At 48.0% G+C, this 23,868-nt stretch overlaps 2 protein-coding genes and 2 pseudogenes across 2 annotated transcripts in view; 2 read left to right on the top strand and 2 right to left on the bottom strand.

The window, feature by feature from the left end:
* Nucleotides 1–1,307, bottom strand: part of PDPK1 (3-phosphoinositide dependent protein kinase 1) — an 81,040-nt gene extending 79,733 nt beyond the window's left edge. The window contains exon 1 of the mRNA XM_036280760.1: nucleotides 1,181–1,307. Coding sequence (XP_036136653.1) covers nucleotides 1,181–1,204 — 24 coding nt within the window. The 5' untranslated portion in view covers nucleotides 1,205–1,307. The remainder of the gene's footprint in view (nucleotides 1–1,180) is intronic.
* Nucleotides 1,308–3,996: 2,689 nt separating this feature from the next.
* LOC118643064 lies at nucleotides 3,997–4,201 on the top strand (annotated as a pseudogene).
* A 5,575-nt stretch (nucleotides 4,202–9,776) lies between these two features.
* LOC118642920 lies at nucleotides 9,777–9,935 on the bottom strand (annotated as a pseudogene).
* A 1,583-nt stretch (nucleotides 9,936–11,518) lies between these two features.
* KCTD5 (potassium channel tetramerization domain containing 5) overlaps nucleotides 11,519–23,868 on the top strand; it is a 32,819-nt gene continuing 20,469 nt past the window's right edge. Inside the window, exon 1 of the mRNA XM_036280770.1 lies at nucleotides 11,519–11,770. Within this exon, the coding sequence (XP_036136663.1) occupies nucleotides 11,519–11,770 (252 nt within the window). The remainder of the gene's footprint in view (nucleotides 11,771–23,868) is intronic.

Genomic DNA, 23,868 nt, shown 5'->3' with positions numbered 1-23,868 from the left:
CTCCACTGAGTTCCACCAAACCTCCTAAATTGTATTTTTGCGCGTTCACCCAGGCACCACATGTCGGAATAGTCAAGATATCCCATTTGCCTTTCATCATTTTTTTCAACAGACCAGGTCCTCCTGCTCTTAGACTTTGGATTATCACCCATCTCTACAAAGTCAAGTGTTCTCAACACGAAATCCAGGGGTAAACTGTGGAAGGTTCAAGAGTTTCCTAAAGTAATCGCAAAATCCGGCGTCGCTGAGCATTTTCTCAGAAGATACATAACTTCAATAAGATTCTGAAAGGGGTTCATGGCCCCAAAAAAGGCGACAGAGTCAAGTACATTTCATGGCTCTGCCTTCATTTAAGGGATCTGCCTTTTCAACCAAACGTGACCAGCTGTCTAGACATTCTTCCATCACCCACTTCACATTCACACACAAGGTATAAAACCTTAAACCATCTTCCCAAGAGTCCGGAACTCAGCAGAGGAAAAAACATAAAAACACTAGGAATACTTTTAGCAACAGAGAGAAAACACAAACTCTAGTGGCGTTTTTTTCTTTTTCTTTCTCCCTAAAATCCCTCCTCCCTGTCACGCTCCCTTTCTCCTGGGCGGTAGGTTCCAGCCGACCCTCCCAGGGGCTTCCCACAACACCCGTGCCTGTGCCAGAGCTCGGACTCAAGGCAGGAAAAGCACCCTCCGGGCCAGGAAAGGAGTCTCAGACTCCATGCTAACAGCGAATTTGGAAGGCCCAGAGCATCAGTGGTATGAGCAACAGCTCGCACCTCCTGCTTCAGTTGCGGGCAGAGGCACCGGGACCCCGTTCCAGGTGAAGGCCCAGGGAGGCTCCTCCGCAGACAGAACGAAAAGTAATCCCGGAGGCTCGGCTCCAGGCCGCGCCGAAAAACTTTCCGAACACTTCCACCGCATCGGGCCGGTGACACCTCCTCGGCTTCCCCGCCCTCTGCGCGCCTGTCAGCGCCTGGGCCCGCCGCACGGGGACCGCGCTCTCCTCGGCGGTTAAGCGGCGTCCCCACGGCGCGCACGGCCCTCGCTCTGCCGTCCGGACCCATGTGAGACGCTGCCCGGCCCTCGGAACCTCGGACCGCGGCGCCTAGCCGGGCCCAAGCGGCCGCCGCTCTCGGAAGGGTGACAGGCCGGTGCGCCCGAGCTGCCGCGAGCGCACTCACCAGCTGGCTGGTGGTCCTAGCCATGGACCCCGCGTCGGCTCGGCCACCTCTCCGCAGCGCTGCGCGACTCTGCGCCTTTTCAGCGTCCTCCTCCCCGCAGCGGAGCTCCAGCAATGGCCGCCCTCATCCTGCGCCCGCCCCGCCGCTCACCGCCCCCGGCACCGCCCCGCCCCCGTGCGACGCTAGGCGGGACTTCCGCCGAACCGTCGCCGCCGCCCGCACCCATTGGCCTTGCTCGCCGTCGCGCGGCGGCAGCCCTCGTCAGTCCGGTCGGCGCCCCGCAGCCGCATTTCCGGGTTGGGGCCCCACAGGCTGGAGACGTTGGACCCCGCCTAGGGGGGGTGGGGGCGCGACCCTGTGGGAGCCAATCCCAGAGCCGCCGGGCGATGCCCCGCGGTGGCGGGGGCGAGCTGTCATCCCAGGCTCCCAGACCGGGAAAAGGAGGCTCGCTGGGGCCAGGGCCCGCCAAGGTCACACCCGAATAAGAGGTGAGGCTGGGCTCCAGGCCGCCGCTGGCACTAAGAAGCCGGGCTCTGCGTAAACACCGAGAGACGAAACTTTACTAGATACAGAACTAAGAAGTGTTCACGGTAGGAAATTTAGGCTATCAGGTCAAGTCATATTTATACGGCAGAAAACAATCCCATCTCATCTCCGCTAATAGTCCCAGGAACACTTTCAGAACTCGTTTGCCTATAATTTTTTTTGTAGTTGATGATGATGTAAAAATTTTTGGAAGTTGTTATTGTAGATAATGATGATGTTGGTTTTTTAAATTGTGTTAAAATACACATAAAATATACCACACTGAGCATTTTAGTGTACACCTAAATGGTATTAAGTACATTCACATTGTGGTGCGATGATGATGTTTTAAGTTTTTTTTTAAATCCTCACCCAAGGTCCAGCCCGTGTGATTCAGTAGTTGAGCATCCACCCATGCACCAAGAGGTCGCTGGTTTGATTTCCAGTCAGGACACATGCCCAGGTTGTGGGCCCCATGGTGGGGTCGGGGGGGGGGGGGGGGGAGGCAGGCAGGAGGTGACCAATCTATGTTTCTCTCTCTCTCTCTCCCTCTCACTTCCTCTCTCTCTCAAATCAATAAAGGGAAAAAAATTTTAATCTTTACCCAAGGATTTTTTATTGATTTGTAGAGAGAGAAAGGGAGAAGAGAGAGAGAAGGACAGAAACATGTATTGGTTGCCTAATGTGGATTGGACAGAAACCTGAGTATATGGCATAACGGGAATTCTAACCCATCTCCTTTCGGTGTAGTGGATGTTGCTCCAACCAACAGAGCCACACCAGCCAGGGCGTGTGATGATAATATTTTATCTCATTTTGTTTATTGATTTTAGAGAGAGATGGAGAAATAGAAACATCAATGAGAGAGAACATTGATTGGCTGCTTCCTGCATGCCCCCCCCCCCCCGGGAATTTGGCCCACAACCTGGACATGTGCCCTGACCAGGAATTGAACCGGTGTCCTCTTGGGGGATGGTTCAGCCACTGAGCCACACTGGCCAGGCAATGATTATGGTTTTGTTTTGTTTTTAATTATTCACCTGAGTATATTTTTCTACTTATTATCAGGTAGAGTGGGAGGGAGGGAGAAAGACAAAGAGAAACATCAACGTGACAGAGCCACATCGACTGGTTGCCTCCTGCGCAACCCGACCAAGGCTGGGGACAAACCGCAACTCAGGTACGTTCGTGCCGTTGACTGGAATCGAACTCGCGACTTATTGGTCTGAGGACTGATGCTCTAACTGCTGAACCAAACCTGCTAGGGCGACACTGATGATGGTTTGTTTGTTTGTTTGTTTATTTATTTATTTATTTATTTTTATCCTTACCCAAGGACATTTTTGCATTTATCTTCAGATAGAGCAAGAGAGAAAGAGGGAGGAAGAGAGAGAGAGAAACAGTGATGTGAGAGAGACACATCGACTAGTTGCCACCCACATGACCCCAATCAGGGTCGGGGACGAACTACAACCAAGGTATATGCCCTTAGCGGGAACCAAACCCAGAACTCCCTGGTCCTCAGGCTGATGCTCTAACCGCTGAGCAAAACCAGCCAGGGCAATGATGATGTTTTTAAACAAAACTAGAATCATCTTTATTACCTGAATATTTTCATGTTTTAAAATAACTTATATTTTCTATTTCCAAAAGACATATGTGTTAATTTTTAAAATAACACTTTAGACAACACAGAAGAAACAATAAAATAACTGCACACTTAATTCACACTGGCCCGACTTACTTGTTGGATAGCAATAAAATACCTACTAACATTTATTCAGCACTTATGATTAGTAAGGAATTTTCATGTCTAATCTCATGTACTCTTAGCAAACATCCAGCTACTGTTGCCCAGCTTTTCAGCTCTGTAACTTGACCTAGGTCTTATAGTACCAGAATCAGAATCTTGACACCTGCATGCCAGAGGCTGTCCTTGGACCATTAAGGTTTAGAGCCTGTGTTTGTCCAGACTTTCAGTCCTCTGAACATTTATCTTAAAAAGAATAAAAAAGCAAGTAAAACCTCTATCCCCCAGAAGGGTTCTTACTGCTCTGATATGCACCTTTTTCACTTAACAGTGTTTTGTCCAGAAGGACTCTACTGGAGGAAGTGTATAGCTTATCGATCCATGTATATTGAGAAAGCTCTCTCCTAACTTACACTGAGGTGGTTTCCGGCCTTTTCTCCCATGAACAGGGCCCTGCACTTAAATCCAGGCATACCTTTACTTATATCCTTAGCATAAATTTTTAGTAGATGGAACTTCTGGGTCAAATTGCAGGTATTTCATCGCTTCTCGGCCTTTTGGCTAAGATCAAGTGTAGTATCTGTTCTTATCAGTTTAATATCTGATAGGTCCTCTATCCGAGGACATTATAGTAAATGTATTTTTGGAACAGGGAGATGGAATAGGAGCTTGCTCCGTCCACTCCATAAAAAAAATAAAAATAAAAATTGCAGGTATTTCTCTCAGGACTTTATTTTTAATTTTATTTTTGTTAATCCTTACCCAAGGATATTTTCCCATTATTTTTTAGATAGAGTGGAAGGGAGGGAAGGGCAGAGAGAAAAAAAAACGTCCATGTGAGAGAAACACATCAATCAGTTGCCTTCTGCAGGACCCTGACTGGAGTCGGGGATAGAATCTGCAACCTAGGTACGTGCCCTTGACTGGGAATCGAATCCATGACCCTTTGGTTCACAGGAGCCAAACTGGCCAGGGCACTCTCAGGACTTTTGATATATACTGCCAGTCACCCATTGCCAACCCTACTCCAGACACTCTCACCCTCTGTGGGCACAAACAGAAGCTCAAGGTAAATGGCAGCTCTTACCACCATACGAAGCCACAGCCAACATTTGGGAACATTGGGCACATTAACCTACATCAATAACCCCTACTGCGTATTAGGTACTCTGACTATTTCCATTGTTTACATAAAGAGACTGAGGCTTCAGTGACTTGCCTACTCCCTATCATAAAGTAACTAGGTCACAGAGCACAGGACTCAAAACCAGCCCTGACCAACCATGATGCCCTGCTCTTGGCCACTGTACTCAATGGCCTCCCAACAAACCTTATTTTATATTTATTTTAGTCTTCACAAAGTAATAATAACTTGTCCTCAGGGAATGATAACCACTTTATATGATTTATCTTAATTCTCATCACAACCTTATGAGATACTCAATATTTATTACCATCTTGCATGTGAAGAAATCTGTCAGACTGTACAACAAATGAGTGTAAATATATACACTATATAGCTGTATAGTCATATATATACATATATATCTCATAAGCATCTTTGCTCAGAAAGTTACTGAGGGATGTGCTCCACTAAATGAGGAAGTAAACCAAGAAAAAAAGGCATGAGATCCAGGGAGTAGGAAGAAAGAGAACACGCAGGAGGGTGATGAAGGGAAGGCCCAGGATATGTCCATTTCACAAATATGTATTGAACATTCCCACCATGCCAAGCACTGTGCTAGACATTGTCGATTCATTGGTGAGAAAACACAAAAATCTCTGCCCTCGTGGAACTCTGATACCACTGGCTTGTGGTTGGGTATGGAGGTGGAGACAGCAAGCATAATAAATAAACAAATCTTGTCCTGGCCGGTTTGACTCAGCGGCTAGAGCATCGGCCTGTGGACCAGGGAATCCTGGGTTTGACTGCAGCCAAGGGCATGTGCCTCAGTTGAGGTTTGTCCCCAGCCCTGGTTGGGGTCATGCAGGTGGCAACCAATCGATGTGCCCCTCTTCCATCGATGTTTCTCTCTCCTGTCTCTCTCTCTCTCTCTCTCCCACTCTGTCTGAGGATAAATGTAAAACTATCCTCGGGTGAAGATTTAAAAATAAGTAAATAAACAAATCTTATAGGATGTTAGAAGGTAGTAAGTGCTGTGTCAGAGAAAGAAAAATGGGTAAGGGAGGACTCAGGAGTGCTCAGCTAGAAGGTACAATTTGAAATGGACCATGAGAAATCCCAGGATAAGGACAGGGAACACACAGATGCAAGGGCTCCAGAAAAATACTGAAAATAATAGATTCTCTGGTGGGTTTCACCACATAAACATTAAATTAAGCTGACAGAGAGATGATAACTCCAGAGAAACCGCCATACCAGTAAAGAAGCATAAACTGTTTTCTAGACATCTCACTCAACTCAGTGTGTGATATTTACAGTCATAATACAGATGCACTGATTTGGTTGGTAATTATCATAAGCCACCTTGGTAGGACCTGGAGATGGAGAAGGTATGTGTGAGCACAGTCATAATATAGATGCACTGATTCAATTGGTAATTACCATACTCCACCTTTGGTCAGACCTGGAGATGGAGAAGATATGAGTGAGCTGACGCCTCACCTCTTTTAACAGAAAGGCAATAGATAATGACTACAAGTAATGAATGAAGACAAAGTACAGAGATCATATTTAGAAGATAGACGTAAATCACAGGAAGAACACTGAAACCAGTAGTAAGTGGAATATGAGTAGGGAGACATGAGGCAGGGGCTGCTGTTTCTCATTACAAGCCTTTTTTATTTTTTGGATACTTATCCAAGGATATTTTTTCATTGATTTTTAGATAGAGTGGGAGGGAAGGGGAGAGCGTGTGCGCACAACACGAGAGAGAGAGAGAGAGAGAGAGAGAGAGAGATACATCCTAAGGTTGCCTCCCATGCAACCCCAACTGAGGCTGGGGATTGAACCTGCAACCCAGGTATGTGTCCTTGACCAGAAATCGAACCTGCAACCCTTTCGTCCATGGGTGGATGCTCTACCACTGAGCTATACTAGCCAGGGCTCATTACAATCTTTTTAAAAACTATTTGGCCTCTTCAGCATTGATGCAAATAAAAATTAATGAAGTGGGTATATCTTCTTTGTGGAAATTCTAAGTCTCACTCATTAATGTAAAGCTATGCTGGGATCTTTGTGACAGTGTGGCTTTAATATGACGGGGTAAAAAAGAAACAACCAAAATATTTATCAACAAGAGAGTGGTAAATTAACGCATATCCATGTTGGAGAATTCTAGGCAGCTACTGAAAAAACAGGGCAAAGCGCTGCAGAGAAAGAGAGTGAAGGCAAAGCAGCAAGTTGCAGAATATGAACTGGGGACTTAAACTTTTTAAAAAATTAGAACCTATTACAACAGAACATGACCATGTAGATCTTGAGCAGTCGTAGTACAGTGAGAGGAGAAAGAACATGTTGAGTACTAGAGCCCAGCCAAGAAGCAGGTGGAGCCAACCATGTCTCAGCCAGCCTCAGGGAAAAGGTGAGGGGAGAGGGGGAGGTGGTGGCCCTGAAGAAGGCAGCTGAGCTGGCAGTAGGAGCTAGGCAGAGAGTGGCAACTGAAAGAGGAAGGTAGGATAGTTCTTAGTTCTTGTGGGGACTCAATGGCAGCTGAGCAGCCAGTGTGCAAAGCCCAGACCGGGCCAGGCTGCTCCTCAGTCTTGGCAAGAGGCAAGGTACCCCCCTCCATGTGGTCTGGCTGCCCTTCCCAGGCCAGTGAGCAGGAGGGGAGGTGGACTTAACTGGCCCAGCAGAGTTCATTGGCATCCTGGCTGGAGGAATCGGAGGGACAGCCCCCAGCTTTCCTCTATTCCTTCTGTGCCCAGAGCCTCTGTCCCCGGCAGAAGTATGACCTTGGGCCAAGAATGCAATGCTTTGCTTGACATTGTGAGGTCAAGTTCCACCCAGGGAGGGGCAGGAGGATGATCAAAACCATCCTGGGAGGGGGCTGAGGTTGCCTTACATGTACACAGCCCATTTGTGTGGAGTACTCACTGCAAACCAGGCTCTGTGCTTGCATCTGGCCTGTGCTAGTTCACATACTTCTCACTCATTCCTATAACCCTGTGGCACAAGGGAGGAAATGGGGTTTGGTGGCAATGGAATTTGCCTAGTGTCACACAGCTAGTGTATTAGTTATCTAGCGCTGTGTAAGAAGTTACCCCAAACTTACAGGCATAAAACAACAAATATTTATCATTTTGACATTTCCGAGGGACAGGAATCCAGGAGTGTCTTGGGTGATTCTGGGTCTCATAAGGTTGCAGTGGAGATATTGGCCAGTGCTGAGTCATCTGAAAGCTTGCCTGGTGTTGGAGGATCCACCTCTTAAGATTGCCCATTCACCCAGCTGTTGGTAGATGCCTCAGTTCCTTACCAGTGGGGTGCTGGCCTCTTCACAGGGCTGTCTGGGTGTCTTCGTACCTTGGCAGCTGGCTTTCCCCAGAGTAAATGTTTCAAGAGAGAGTACATGCACGATGGAAGCTGCAGTGACATTTATAACCTAATCTTACAAGTTATATAGCATAACTTCACCATATTCTATGTGTCACCCAGAACAGCATTTACGTTTTTAACATGCCCTTTTCAACTTGGCCACAGCTGTCTCTGCAGATCCCAGCTCCCTGTGCTTGGGCTTCTTTCTCCCTCCTGTTCTAAGGGGTGGTGCATTGCAGGGCTTAAACACGGGGCCTGTTGCTGAGTGGTTTGACTGGCCAAAGGTGGGGGAGGGTTGGGCTATCAGAGGAGGGCAGGAGACCTAATTCTGTACAATTCAGCCATAATCTTTGATGGAGTCATGTGCCACTGAGCACGGTACCTCGAAAAATCTCTCATGCGTTTTCCTTCAGAATTAATGGGCCCCAAACTAAAGTGGATAAATTAAATATAAAACCAAATATAACCCTGGCCAGTTTGGCTCAGCAGTTAGAGCATCGGACCGTGGACCAGGGAGTCCCAGACTCAATTCTGGCCAAGGGCATGTACCTCCTGTGGGTGGCAAGCAATTGGTGTGTCCCTGTCACACAGATGTTTCTCTCTCTCTTTTTCTTCCTCCTTCCCTCCGTCCCTCCCTCCCTCCCACTCTATCTGAAGATAAATGGAAAAATATCCTCAGGTGAGGATTTAAAAATAATAATAATAATAAATAATAAATATTTTTAAAAACACAAATATAGGTGAACTTGAAGACAACTGCCACAGAAATGGCACTGCAGAGCTGCCCTTATCTCTGCAGAGTTCAAATGTTATATGTGGGGCTTTGTGTCCACACATATGGATGTAGACGATTCTAAGCTTGATGCTGTGGCAGCCCAGCCCCGAGAACACGTGATCAGACCAGATTTACTACCAAAGCTCAAGTTCAGTCCATGACACTGAGCACTGAGCAGTGAGCCTGAGAATGGACTCAGTCCTGTGGATGCACATTATGGGGTCTGTCCTGGGAGCTGCCAGTGCCACACTAAAGTACAGTCTGCTAGGAGGGAGTCCACCATCATGAGTTCCCAGTCTTAGGAGGTTTGGGGCTCCTGATGCATATTATATCCCAGTGGTTCTCAGCTGGGGCAATTTTTTTCCCCACCCCACCCACTTGGACCCTTGGCAATATCTGGAGAAATTTTGGATTGCCATAACCAGGGAAGGGAGAAAGTATCACTGGCATTTGGTGCATAGGGGAAGGGATTCTGTAATACCCTACAATGAACAGGACAGTTCCTGTTTGAGAAGTCATGATCTATCCTGTAGACTCTACCCTCCCTCCCCCCCAAAAAAGAACCTCACCAAGTGTACAGTGACCAGAGGATTCAGCTGCTAGGAGAGTTTGGTGATGGTACTGTTCTTGGAGATGTTGCCATACTTTTTTCCATATACTTTCTTTTCATATCTAAACTTAACCTGAGCTGATGGTGACTCAAGTAGGGGTGGCTTCTTGGGCAGCCTACCTGGCAAGTGTTTTAAATCAGGGCAGGAGTCACTCCCAGAGCCTCTGAGGGGTGCAAGGCTGCTGGCAAGGTTGTAAATCAGGCTGCCTGTGGAGAGCTGGTCTGGGGAGGAAGCTGTTCCCAGCAAAGAGCAGTTTTCTCTCTGGCTCAGACAGCCCTAGAATGTCACTGAACAAGCCTCCATGTAGACCTGAATTTTCCCCATAATTCATTTATCAATAAGAGGAAACACCAAACTTTATGTACTGAGACCTTTTCACAAAAGGCAAACCTTTATTAACTGTGTAATCCACCCTAGTCTAACCTTCTGGCTGGACGACTATGGATAGGCGTCATTTTGCTGGTGAAAAGTATCACCATCATGGGTTTGATTGGACATTGGCAGTATTACATTTCACAGTATATATTTTTTTCAAATAGCAATAATTGTGCCTCGGATAAACTTCATTGGCTACGATACTGCCACTGTGCAAAGCTTACATTTCGCAGTATTTTAAAGGAGCTGTACATGTTCCTTAACACAAAATCAGATGAGTCAATAGTATGTTAGCTGTCTTTCAGGTTGGTGGCAGTTAGAACAAGTGTAATATTTTCTCCCTGTAACTGTGATGTATAGGCAAAGCAAAAATTTAAAAAATCATGAAAAACAATGCAATTATATTAGGATATACACTTTTGTTTTTATTCTTATATAAGGTTATTTGCTGGCTATTGTTGGCCTCTAATTCAGTCTGTGTTATTTAAAATCTAATATATGGTCCAGCTGGTGTGGCTCAGTGGTTGAGCATTGACCCATGCATCAGGAGGTCCCAGGTTGCATTCCCCACCAGGACACATGCCCAGATTGTGGGCCTGACCCCCAGTGGGGGGCATGTGGGAGGTGGCCAATCGATGTTCTGTCTCATTGATGTTTCTATCTCTCTCTCCCTTTCACTTCCTCTCTCTCTAAAAAAAAAACAAAAAAAACAGAAATCAATAAAGGAAAAAAAAGTTTTTTAATCTAATATATGAATTATCTGGATTGAATTCACACTTGGGGCCAGGTTGTTGTATGTATTGATGTAGACCTTGAATGTGAATAATTATTGTAAACTATATTTTACAACTTTTTCTGGCTTTATTATATACATTTTCTATTTGGTCAATTATTTAATCATATGATTTAATGAATCTGTTCCTCCTTTTTTTTTTTTTTTTATCCTCACCCGAGGACATTTTTCCATTTTTTGTACAGAGTGGGAGGGAGAGAGAGAGGGAAACATCGATGTGAAGGGACACATCGAGTGGCTGTCACCCGCACGACCAACCAGGGCCGTGGACAAACTGCAACCCAGGTACATGCCCTTAGCGGGAACCGAGGCGGGGTCTCTCCAGACGCTCTAACCGCTGAGCCAAACCGGCCAGGGCTGTTCCTCCTTTTTAAAAAATATTTGTGCTTTAGAGGTAGTGGCCAGATGAATTTTTTAAAATTCATTTTTATTTTATTGATTTTTTTAGAGAGAGAGGAAGGAAGAGATAGAAACATTCATGTAAGAGAGAGAGAGACATCCATCGCCTGCCTCCTGCACGCTTTCTACTGGGGCTACAGCCCGCAACCGGGGCATGTACCTTCACGCGGAATCCAACTGGTATATTTCAGTCCAAGGGAGGACGCTCAATCCACTGAACCACAGCGGCCCCGCCGAATTTTTAATTTTACACGTATCTGCGGTAATAAAAAAGCATGTAGAGTGTAGACGATGCCGGTGAAGCTTTTTTTTTTTGCTGCAGTGGCTCTTGGTTGAGGCCTGAGTGTCTGAGTGCCGGGTAGGCCAGCGAGATCCAGCCTCGCGCCAGTCTTGGCCGCGGCACTTCGCGTGGCACTGCGACCAAGCCGCGTCCAACTCGGGCCGGAAGGGGGCACTATCGTCTGTTTTTCCGGACCGGAATTTTCGTGTTTGTAGAGACTCCGGGGCCGGCGCTTTACTAGGGCGGACCGTGGGCGGGACAGAGCTCGGAGGAAGGTATTAAAGGCCGGACGCTTCCGGTGGAAAGGAGCTGTGGCGGGGCTTGCTGGGATCATGGCGGAGAATCACTGCGAGCTTCTACAGCCGGCGCCAGGCGGTTTCGGGGCGGGGTTGGGGGGCGGCCTGTGCCGCCGCTGCAGCGCGGGGCTCGGGACCCTGGCCCAGCGCCCCGGAAGCGTGTCCAAGTGGGTCCGGCTCAACGTCGGCGGCACGTACTTTCTCACCACCCGGCAGACGCTGTGCCGGGATCCGAAATCTTTCCTGTACCGTTTGTGCCAGGCCGACCCCGACCTGGACTCGGACAAGGTGAGGGCCGCGCAGGCCGGCCACGAGGGGCTGGGTCGCCCAGGCCTGCGGCCCGCCGCACAACCCCTGTCCTGTGCTGAAGAGACCCGTTCCGGGCTCGGAGCCCCGCACTCCCCGTATCACTAGCTCGACCCGAGCCCCTAAACTCCCTGCCCTAGGCCGGGGAAAGAGAGGATGGCGCTCTATCGGCTGCTACTGTTGAGGATCCCCAGTCACTCCGCCTTGTATCTCTCTTTCTAGCCCTCACTGCTCTTCGGTGGAGGAGGTTTCCCACATCCTTGACTTTGCCGTGGATCTACTTTCCTTTCCTCTAGAGTCTTTTGCCCCTGGTGTGTCAACGTCCCAGTGTAGGGCTTGGAATCGGAACCCTGGCGTTCTTCACTTTTCACATTCCAGACGTTTGACTTAATGTTGGCACGGGGGCGTTGACACGGTGGCCTTCCTTTCCCAGGGACTTGCATTTAGAGAATTGGTGCTCCATGGGTTTCAGCCACAACACGCACCCCCCTCAGCACTCTAAGAAGGTGCTGTCCGTGCATTGAATATTTCAAAGGCACTGTTGTTCATGTTAAGGGGTGGATTAGGGATGTCAAGGAAGGACCAGGTAGGAAATCTTTTTCAGTCTGCTTTCTAATTATGCTAGTTTTCCCACTGCCCTCACAAAAGGATAGGAATGTCTGGGTTGGTTTGCAGCTTATCTTCGTATAATGTATTGCTCACACTGTTGTTCCCGATAGTAATAGAAATTAAATTATTTTGTTGATTACCTTTACAAGACTGTGGCTGAGGAGGAGTATCTCAGAAGCTGTACAACTGTACTGGATTGAAACTCAGAAGAGAGTCTGTTGGAAAAATAGTTATTACCTATATTTATCCTAGAGAATTCACAAGCCTTACTCATACTTTCCTGGGTCTTTCAGTTGGGCCAACATAGCAGCACTTGGCTTTATTTCTTGCCAGTCCAGCATTTGCCAGGCATAAGGCTTCCCAGAAAAATTCACATCCTTCAAGTTTGAGAAACATGACAGAGCCCATGCGCAGGGTGGCATGACTATGATCAGGAAATGAGAACTCTTGAGTTACTGCAAAACCACCACTCATGGAGAGAAATTAGAGTTTGAGATGCCAGCCTCTGTCTCCCTCCCCCCACTCTTCAGCTATTTCCATTGCTCATTGGACTAAGCTGTGTAAGGGAATTGACCTCCCAGAAAATGACAGTCATATATGCTGGATAAAAATAGGCTTTTGTGAGCTATGATTTTCCTTTTATAGTGTGGGTGTATGTTGTTCTGTTTTGTTTTTCTTTTTAAACAGTGCATCTTAGTGGTCATTCACTAGCATTTCTACTCCAGCGTTCTGTTTTGTATATTGAGTTCGATTTTAAATTGCTCTTGTCCATTGGGTTGTCTGAGGCAATGGCTGGCTAGTCAAAACTGAAACAGTTGATTCAGAGCCACTTAACTATGGCTTGCATAGTTAAATTGATTCATCCCTTTATTTTACTGTTCAAGACTACTTTTATAAAGTATGCTTGCCCTGGCCAGTTTGGCTCAGCGGTTAGAACATTGGCCTGCAGTCCAGAGAGACCCGGGTTCGGTTCCTGCTAATGGCGCTTGCCTCAGTTGCAGTTTGTCCCCAGCCCTGGTTGGTCGCGTGGGTGGCAGCCACTCGATGTGTCTCTTTTAGCGTCGATGTTTCTCTCTCTTCCTCTCTCTGCCTCCCACTCTATCTGAACAAAAAATAGAGAAATGTTGTTGGGTGAGGATAAAAAAAAAAAAAAAGGTATGCTTTACTGTAATAGGAGTCCTCTGAGGTAGGGTAATTAATCTATCAATATATCTGTGTTGTTGCTTTTCCAGTTACCAACTTAATTGTATTGGTTTTCTAAAATGTAAAACAGAAATATAGAACATGAAGGTAATATAGCGGTTACAGTTCCTGTCTCATAAAATAGTTGATAGTAAATAAGAGTTAGTTTTAGTCACAGATTTTGTGAATTTGCCAGAAAGAGTAATGTTAATTTCCGTTAGTCATAGTAGTAGGGATTTTACTTCAAATGAGAAAATGTATAAGATACTTGGTTTCTTCAGGTTTTTCCCTGTAGGTTCTGAGGAAAGAATGTCCCAGAGCCCTGGCCTGGTGTGGCTCAGTTGGTTGGAGTGTCATCTTGTACACTGAAAGGTCTCAGGTTTGATTCTTGGTCAAGGCACTTATTCAGGTTGCAGGTTTGATCCCTAGTCGGGGTGCATAGGAGAGGCAACTGATGGATGTGCCTCTCTCACATCCATGGTTCTCTCTCTCTCCTTTTCTCTCTCTATAAAATCAATCAAACAGATCCTCAGTGAGGATTTTTAAATTTTCTGAGGAAAAAGGAATGTCCCAGAGATTCACACTTAGATAATTAAACCCTGAGTGAGGAATCCGAGGATTAGGGAGGAGAGGGAGGATGTTTGGAGGAGTGGAACACCAGTAATTACAATGGAAGAGAAACAGGATGTTGATTCACAGGTAAAAAGCTAAGCCCTGACCTCCTAGTTAGATGAATGAAAGCATATCTGGCAGATAATCCTAGGGCTGAAGCTAAGTGTGGGCCTGGTGGAAGATTTCCTGCAGGGCATTTGCCTATGTTGATTGAGGACCTGGGCTTTTAGAAGGTGATGCTGGGATAGGGGTTGGGTGGGGAGATTTAAGGGGCAGGAGTTCCAAGACATGGAAGACCTGGAACCTCTCAGGAACCTAATGGGTTTGGAGTTCACTGGGAGAATGCCTGTGGCCTGTTGTTAAACAGAGTGTCTGGTGTGGCGCTCAGTCGATGAAGCCAAATGGGAGAGAAGTTACAGGACGTTTTCTGATAGGGTTCTTTGGTTTTGTTTTTTTTTTAAATATGTTTTTATTGATTTTTTAGAGAGAGAGGAAGGGAGAGAGAGAGAAAGATCAATCAGCTGCCTCCTGTACGCCACTGGGCATGTGTCCTGACCGGGAATCGAACTGAAACCTCTCAGTCCATGGGACAAAACTCAATCCACTGAGCCACACCAGCCGGGCAGGAGGAGTGCTTTTTAAGAACTGGACAGACAGGTAGTTAGGGAGGGTGGGGTGCCGGGCTACTGCTGGTCCCTCTCCCCTTAAGTCTTCACATTCCCTGTGTCAGGACCGAGCCTGGGACCCACTGCCACCATCCCTCAAGACCCCCAGTTCTCACCCTCTAATCTCAAGTTCTGACTCTGGGCCCATTGCCACCATGAAGTTCTCTTTATGGACAGGAAAAGTTCTCTTTTCCTCTTGGGGGTTCCTCCATCTGGGCTGAGTTGGTGTTGATCATTTCAGCTGTCCTGGGTCATTTTTCTCTCCCACATTCCCTTAGGGGCAGGCCAGGTGTAACACTCCTTCCCGGAAGTGCTTCATGAATACTTGATGTGTGATTCATTTTGGTTATGTCCTTTTGTATTTCATGGGGCCTGGCCCATAGGTATTGTTGAACAGGTTAGGCCTTGTTTAGAGGTGAATCAGCCCGTTTCAGTGTGGAGATGGTTTAGGAGTTTAAGGGTAACAGTAAATATGACTGCTTATTGATGGGTAACCACTCAGATAAAGATCGGAGGGGAGTTTGGTCTCTGCAGCTGAGCCAGGCCTGGAGAAAACTGGGTTGCCCATTTGCTTTGTCCTCTGATGAGGCCATTGTCCTGGCTTCGGGGTAGCAGATTCTGTGTCTGATGGGTTTTGAAGGGTGGGGCCAGCACGGTGCTTCTGGTGACATGCCCCTTGCAGTTCTTTGCTTGTGCTCACTCCAGGTGTACTTGGTGTTGGCAAGAGTCTTGGGATTGGAAAGGCAGTGAAAGGAATTTTATAGACGGGGCCAAGCGATGGGAGTATGGGGGGAAGTATGACATTTTAAGCCACTTGGCAAGGGAAGGGGGGATTCTAGTGATTGGAAATGACAGATTATGTTTGGTGTAACTAAATCAGAGGTGAAGGGATAACTTGCCCAATTCTGAATGTCTCATGCACGGATGAGGGAGCTGTGCGCCAGCCTGTCTGAAGCTATGAGTGGGTGTCCTGAGACACCGGTGCACGTCAGTTCACACTTTGCTTGAGGATGTGGCTGTGGGTATGTTCTTAGCCCTGACCACACTGGTGGTTTGTTCAGGACCTGAAGGAAAGGTCCCCTTGTGTGCTGGGAGCAGCTCCTCTCCTCCCCTAGTAGGGCAGGTGCTTGCTCCAGTGAATGCTATGGTCACCTCTTCACAAGGAGCTAACTTGAAGGCTCCTCTGACCTGAGCCAACCCAAGATTTAATGCTGGAAAGTCCTAAAAAAGAGTGAGAAGAGCTTGCTTCAGGGCATCGGCCCCCAGACCATCAGCTGTCCCACCCTCAGTCATCTGAGGGTGGCCTGGGAGGAAGTGGTGTCAGCTGCACAGCAGTTCCTCTTTCTGCCGAATGCACATGCACCCTTCAGCCGCTCTCCTCCAGCAGGGCAGTGGCGGGTCTTGGTTTAGAGCAGTGGTCCCAATACTGTGGTCCAGCAGATTTTGCAAATAGTTACTGTAGGGGAACACAGAGATGCCTGCCTGTGGCCATGTTGTCAGTGGCTGCTTTCACCTGTGAGTGGATGCTCAAAGCTGCTCTTTTCCAGGGGCTCTCCAGGTCAGCAGTCTTTCAAGTCCTCTAAAGGAGCTGACGACTGCTTGGCACCAAAGGAGGGGTCTGTGTGGCCAGGGTGCCAACAAGCCACCTTGAGCACCAGTGCTCTCACCAGGCCTTAATTAAGCAGCTCTCCCCACAGTACTGAGCACCCAGAACATTCCAGTCTGGAATTGGTAGGATGTGGGTATCTTCCCTGTTGGTATCCTGGGCTTGACTTTGACCCTACCCACAATTTAACTGGCTGTGTGGCTTGGGGTAAGTTAAAGTACCTCTCTAAGTCATGGGAGGCATTGTGAGCACTAAGGAAGATGATGAATGGAACACCTGCCCCTCCGAGAGCTTGGAGCTTGGTTATTGCAGTCAGTGCAGTCAGCTCTTAGACATCCTTATTTTACGTTTGTACTACTTTTAGAAAGAATGTACCAAGAATGCCCTTACTGGAGTAGCTAAGTGGTTAGAGCTTCAGCCCATGCACCCAAGGGTCTCAGGTTTGATTCCTGGTCAAGGGCATGCACTTGGCTTGCAGGTTCAATGCCCGGCCCTGGACAGGGTGCTTGCAGGAGGCAACCAATCGATGTCTCTCTCTCTCACATCAATGTTTCCCTCTCTCCCCTTCTCTTCTTTCTAAAAATCAATGGAAAAAATATCCTTGGGGGAGGATTAACAAAAAGAGAACATACCAAGAATGCTTTCATCTCCTCCTCATATGATTTTGTTATTGTCTCATATATCCTCACTGGCTCACACAAACCTCATGGTGTCTCTCCTCCCTACCCCCCAGGCTGCCTCTTCAAGCTCCACTCAGAGCCCCTGGCTGGTCTAAGGACAGGCCCTGGAGGGCCAGTTCCTGCAGCAGGCATTGGAGCCTATGCCCTGGGGGAGGGGCAGCCACTGAGGTTTCTTAGCAAGAAACTGGGTGCCTTCGAGTTTGGTGAACACTGCTCCAGAATTCCCATGCCATCCTTGTGGGTGTTGGGGTAGGCATCCGGGAGACATCAAAGTAGGGAATGCACCTACTGTCTCTCCCACAGTTGTGTTCTGGTGGGCTCTGGTTTCCTCAGCATGGCCTTCAGGATCTTGGCCTGCTTTTGCAAGTCAGCTTAAGTGGGTGGTGATGGTTCTGGAAGGATGAGCTGGGCCAGCCATTCATTGCGCATAGACAGGCTGAGCTGTGTTTTCAAAACAGAGATGTAGGTGTCCTAAGTGCTTGGCAATCCTTGTTATTTATTTATTTATTTATTTAAAATATCTTTTTTTTTTTTTTTTTTTACTGTGAGTAGTAGCAGAAGCCATTTACAAACCAAAAAGCATGACAATGAAATAGAACACACAGTTTTTTTTCTTTATTGATTTTAGAGAGAGAGGAAGGGAGAGGGAGGGAGAGATGGAAACATCGATGAGAAAGATTATCGACTAACTGCTTCCTGCCTGCCCCCTACTGGGGATCAGGCCCACAACCCGGGCACGTGCCCTGACTGGGAATCGAGGTGGTGACCTGTGGGTGCATGGGTCGATGCCCAACCACTGAGCCACACCTACCGGGCGAACACACAGTTTTTATTCTGTTTTCTACACAAGAGGTTAGGAGCGGCTGAGGGAGCAGAGGAGCCCCAGGCCTGCCCTTCAGCCCCAGAGAGAAGGAAGGTGGACTCTGCACTGGATCTGCCAACAGGGCCAAGGTCAGCAAGAAAGCAGAGGCCACGTGGGAGTCCGCGGGGCGGTGGCTGTGGAGACAGCTGGTGGTGAGGGCTCAGTTGCCTCGGGAGAGCAGTGGCCCAGGTATGAACCCCTGGCCAGTGTCCTGTCTACAGTGTCCTGCCTTCCAACTTTGAGCAGGCTGGTGTCCAGGGGGACTGGAGACTGGCCCTGAGGAGGCCTCACTCCCAGGCTGGCAGAGCCACCTCAGAGTGTTTAGCCAAGGACCCTGGGTTCTTCCAACTAGGGCTTCTGCCCTGAGCAGGGGAGGCAGATCATGTCTCTCACCTGTTTCTATCTCTAGTTGATTGTCTAATGCCAGCAGTTTTATTTTAAACACCCACACTCCACTGAGTTAAGTAACATGACATCTGCAGGGGATTCATGTGCAGGTGTTCTGTACCGGAGATGTCTCTCGAGAGGGAAGTACCTGAGAAAACTGAGTAGATGGATGTCCCCTTGCCGTGTGACAAAAGAGGGTCCAGACCCGCTGAACTGAATGGGGCCCATCTCCACTATTCCTAGAGCTTGGTGGCACCCCTTCAGGTGAATTGGAGCCACATTTGTTCCAGGAGCCTCACGGGTGGGGTGTTTGCTTCTGGTGAGCGTCCTTTGAGTCGCATGTGTCATCCTAAATTCTTTGTGTGTGTGTGTGTGTGTGTTCAGATAGAGAGGGAGGGAGGGGGAGAGAGAGAGAGAGAGAGAGAGAGAGAGAGAGAGAAACATCGATGTGAAAGGGACACATCAAGTGGCTGCCACCCATACGACCCAACCAGGGCCGGAGACAAACCGCTACTGAGGTACGTGCCCTTAGCAGGAACTGAACCCGAGTCTCTCTGGACCACAGGCCACCGATCTAACTGCTGAGCCAAACTGGCCAGGGTTGTTTCTAAGCTACATTGAATTGTGTTCGTCTGGGCTCATGGCCCTAATGTCTAAGGGGTTTTGTTTTCAGGGGAGGTGTCCAGGGGCAGCGCTGAGGGTCGGAATGACCTGGAGCCCTTGATTTTCCTTTATTCCCTGAGTGTGCTGGAAGGTTTCAGATCTCTGGGTGCACACAGGGCATTGTGGGGTCTCCTGAGAGAAAACTAAGTCAGAACCAGCTGGCACTCGTGCACGTGTGCAGCATGCTGGCTGTATGAGGTCCCAGCCCCGCTCTGTGCATCTGGTACCTGGGACAAGCCTCTGGTCTCTGGGCTTGCTTCCTCATTTGTAATTGGTGATGTCTACCGCCTCTTGCTGGTCAAGGATTTGAGAACCTGTGGAAAACAAAGCAGAAGAGAGAGCGTACGTGAAGGTTTTATTTGCAAATTCGAAATGGATAATTTCAGAATAAAAACTATATGTCTCTAATCAGGTAGATTGCGAATGTTTGTGCACAGAAAGAAAATCCTAGGTTTTTGCCTGTAGATTTCAATGGGAGAAATTTGACAGAATATATCTCGCTTTTAACTCAGGACACCCAGCTCTCCTAACTTCAGGTCTCTAGTGGCTATCCCTTTTCTGTTGCAACAACGTAGTGGTCATGTCCATTCCTTAGTGCCTTTGTGGAAATCCGGAAGTGATCGAAAGGAGCAAAGTACAAACGCTCTATAAAGGAAACAGAGCTGGAGTGTGACATGTCAACAGAACTATTTTCTGTTTAGAATCTTGCACAAGAGCCTGACATTCTCGACCCTTGTTCCTTGCCATTTTCAAGGCCATATGGTTGTGTCAAGGAGTGGCAGCTCTCAGGGACAAGTGGCCTCCAATTTATCCACGATGCTTGGCGGGGCAGTGCATTCGATTGTGCCTTTATAGCCTGGGGTTTACTGCTGGGCCCACGGGAGCACCTCGGTCTTGGGGCTGTTTGAGTGGCCCAGAAGCCTTACTGTGCCACAAAGCATCTCTGGGCAGGCTCAGAGGAGTGATGGGGTGGGGCTCCCTCAGTAGTTCCCCGCCAGGGTTGTCTTTACCTCCCTCAGTTTAGGGACCTCAGGTCAGTGGTCTCCTGAGACACTATGTTATAGGGACTCCACCCTGCCTTTGCCCAGCAGCTCCTCTTGAGAAATGACTTCAGGCACCGTGTGCTCCAGGCTGTGGCCAGGGGCTCATCTCTATGTGTCCTGGCAGCCACCCTGCTCAGGCTCGAAGGTCCCATGGCCCAGGATTCAAACTTCCCCTGGAGACCAGCAGCTTGGCTCTATCATTGTGGATTTCCACCAACACACTAGGAAATGGATGCAACCACTATATATATATATATATTTTTTATCCTCACCCGAGGACTTTTTTTTTGCATTTATCTTCAGATAGAGTGGGGGGTGGGGAGAGAAACATCGATGTGAGAAAGACACAGCAAGTGACTGCCACCCACATGACCCCAAGCCCAGAGACAAACTGCAACCGAGGTACATGCCCCTAGCGGGAACCGAACCTGGGAGTCTCCGGTCCGCAGGCCGATGCTCTAGCCGCTGAGCCAGACTGGCCAGGGCACCACTATTTTCTTGTAACAGAAAAGGGATGGCCACTGGAAACTTGAAATTAAGAGGGCTGGGTGTCCTGAGCTAAATGCGGGATGTAGTCATCTGTCAAATTTCTCCCATTGAAATCTACATACAAAGGCATAGGATCTTCTGTGTACAAACACTTGCAATCAACACTGCCTTGGGCCCGTGGGAGTGGCATTCAGGGATTCAGCCAACCTGGAGCAGTGAGCCACCCCTTACTCTCCAGTATGTGGACTGAAGTGGGGAGTATGCTGGCTTCCATTAAATAGTCAAGAGTCAAGTCCAGCATTTCTCTTTCTTATCCGTTTAGGATAAATGTGTTTTTTGTTTGTTTTTACTATTTTTTGTTAATCCTCACCTGAGAATAATTTTTCTCTTTATTGTTGAAAGTATTACAGATGTTCCTCCTTATTTCCTCCATTGACACCCTCCTCCCCACACCCCCCCCCCCCTTCACCACACTGTTGTCTGTGTCCATTGGTTATGCATATATGCATATAGGTTTTCTGGTTTATCTCTTCCCACCCTCATCTGAGGATATTGTTTCCACTGATTTTTAGAGAGTGGAAGGGAGTAGGGATAGAGAAACAAACATCTATGTTGAGCGAAACACATTAAGTGGTTGCCTGCTACACACATCCCAACCGAGGCAAGGGATCAAACCTGCACCCCCGGTTTGTGCCCTTGACCAGGAATCAAACCTGGACCCTCTGGTGCATGGCTGATGTGCTGACCACTGAGCCATGCTTGCTAGGGTATAGATGTGTTTTTAAAGCCAGCACTTCACAAGGTGGCAAGATGCTAATCTAGTGAGAAGTGGGGAAAGTTAACAGAAGGAAGTGATTGGAAGAGAATGCATCTTAATTTTGACTTTTTACAAAAAAAAAAGAAAAGAAAAAAAGAAACCCAGCCTAGCCACTATAAATGTAGCACACGCGTGTTATGTGAATCGAGGAAAGGACAGAAAGAGGGAGGAATAAGACAGATCCAGGAGTCTTAGTCTTGGTCCAGTTGCTGGCTGTATAAGTGTGAGCATCCCAAGTTTACATCATCAGGGTCTCCTTCTGGGGCTGGTGCAGACTTGAGGAGTGATGAAGTGACATTAATGCAGAATGTTGACGGCTGTACCTCAGTCACATTGTACTTGCTAGTGTGGATATCACTGAGATGGTCCTGTCTGTACTTGTGCATATGTGAGCCTAAGACTTTTCAATGTGGAATATTTTGTATTTCTGTGTTTTGTATTTTTTTAACTTATTTCCACATTAGCAACATGAGCACATGAGGTGCCGAGGATCTGAAGCCTGGCACACGTGTCAGTTGTGATGTGGTCAGCTCATCCAGCAGCTATGCCTGAGGGTGCCTGTTTGCTGCCCACCCTTGCCAATGCTCCTTGATTCTGGAGCACACTGCTCTCCCGCTTAGGTGCTCGGAGACATGGCTTTTACAGAGGCCTGCTGATGTACTTTTTTTTAAAGATTTTTTTAAAAATATGTTTTTATTGCTATTTTTGAGAGAGATAGAAACATCTGTGTGAGAGAAACATGTATCAGCTGCCTCCTGCACGCCCCCTACTGGGGATTGAGGCCGCAACCCTGGCATGTGCCCTGACTGGGAATCAAACTGGGACCTCTCAGTCAATGGGACAACGTTTAATCCACTGAGCCACACTGGCTGTGCTCCTCATGTGCTTCTAAGTCAGAGTCTGTCATCATCTGGGCTACATCTGGAGATTAGGCCTTGTGGACTTTTGGAGTCTTGGTATACGGGCCTGGCACTTGTAGAGGTTGAAATCTCTCTTCTGGCGAGCCCAGTGGTGAGAACATAGCTCCATACGCTGCTGCCTGTCCTGTCCTAACCCTGCCATCTTGGCCCTGTTTCTTTTTTGTTTGTTTTTTTATCTTTATTGATTTTAGAGAGAGGGGAAGGGAGAAGGAGAGAGAGAGATGGAAACATCGATGAGAGAGAGAGATGGAAACATCGATGAGAGAGAGCATCGATTGGTCACCTCCTGCTTGCCCCCCACTGGGGATTTGGCCCACAATCTGGGCATGCGCCCTGACTGGGAATTGAACTGGTGACCTCTTGGTGCATGAGTCATTGCTAAACCACTGAGCCACCCCAGCCAGGCTTGACCCTGTTTCATTTTTTTGGTACGTGCCCCTAGTGGGAACCGAACCTGGGACTCTCTGGTCCGCAGGCCGATGCTCCAACCTCTGAGCCAAACCGGCCAGGGCTTGACCCTGTTTCTTAATGAAGCCCATCTGATCAAAACGAGTCAACAGAATGAATTAGGCCAGAGAGCACCAACATGACTCCATGGGGGAAACTGCTTTTGAATTTATTTACGTGCTGCTTATCAGTGGCAAAGCTGAACAGTCTGGATTGTCACTGGTGGAAGATGGTGTAGCCTGTCACTCTAGGCCACTTGCTCTTCAAAATCTCAGGATTCCCTGGCGAACCTGCAGTTCTGGGCCCAGGCTTGTGGGCCTCAAGGCAGGTCTATGCTTCCCTCCTGGGAAGGAATGCTGGGGTCACATTGCTGGGACTGTCAGAAAAGATAGCTGTTAGGGCAGGAAAGGGGGGAAGGGGAAAGGAAAGGAGAGTTTTATCTCACCCTCTGAACAAAGAAGTCAGCAGTTCACAGGGAAGGAAGGGAGAGTTTTATCTCACCCACTAAACAAAGAAGTCAGCTACTGTAGGACTTGCCAAAGAAGATGACCAGATGTATGTACAAATATTCTGAGATAGCCACAACAATGTAGAAGGAGATTTTGAAACCTAGTCTGATACCCAAGATATTTGGCTGGGGAGCTTTGAAACCTGTAGGGGGAGCTTTAAAACCTCTTGAACCCCCCCCCCCCCCACAGGTGTTGGGGCACTCAGAGTAGCTGAGTTCCCCCCCCCCCCCCGGGTGTTGAGGCACTCAGAGTAGCTGAGTTGTCTACTTGTGCTTTACACCAAGTGGATTTTTAATAAATTTGCTTGCTTTCCATCCTTAATAAATTTGGTTGCTTTGCTTCAATGCTGCTTTTTGTCACTCGTTTGAATTCCTTCTTGCAAGATTGACAGGAGCTGAAGAGGGTTGTCTGGTAACAGGACCAGTGTGAAGGAGCCACATCAACTGGTTGCCTCCTGCTTAACCCTGACCAGGGCCGTGATTGAACCGCAACCGAGGTACGTGCCCTTGACCAGAATCGAACCCACGACTCTTTGGTCCACGGGCCAACACTCTAACTGCTGAACCAAACCGGCCAGGGACTTTTATTC

This window comes from Molossus molossus, unplaced genomic scaffold (genome assembly GCF_014108415.1).
Source record: "Molossus molossus isolate mMolMol1 unplaced genomic scaffold, mMolMol1.p scaffold_m16_p_3, whole genome shotgun sequence".
Lineage (NCBI taxonomy): Eukaryota > Metazoa > Chordata > Mammalia > Chiroptera > Molossidae > Molossus > Molossus molossus.
The sequence above is the reverse complement of the archived record's forward strand: the minus strand, read 5'-3'. Positions and strand labels throughout refer to the sequence as shown.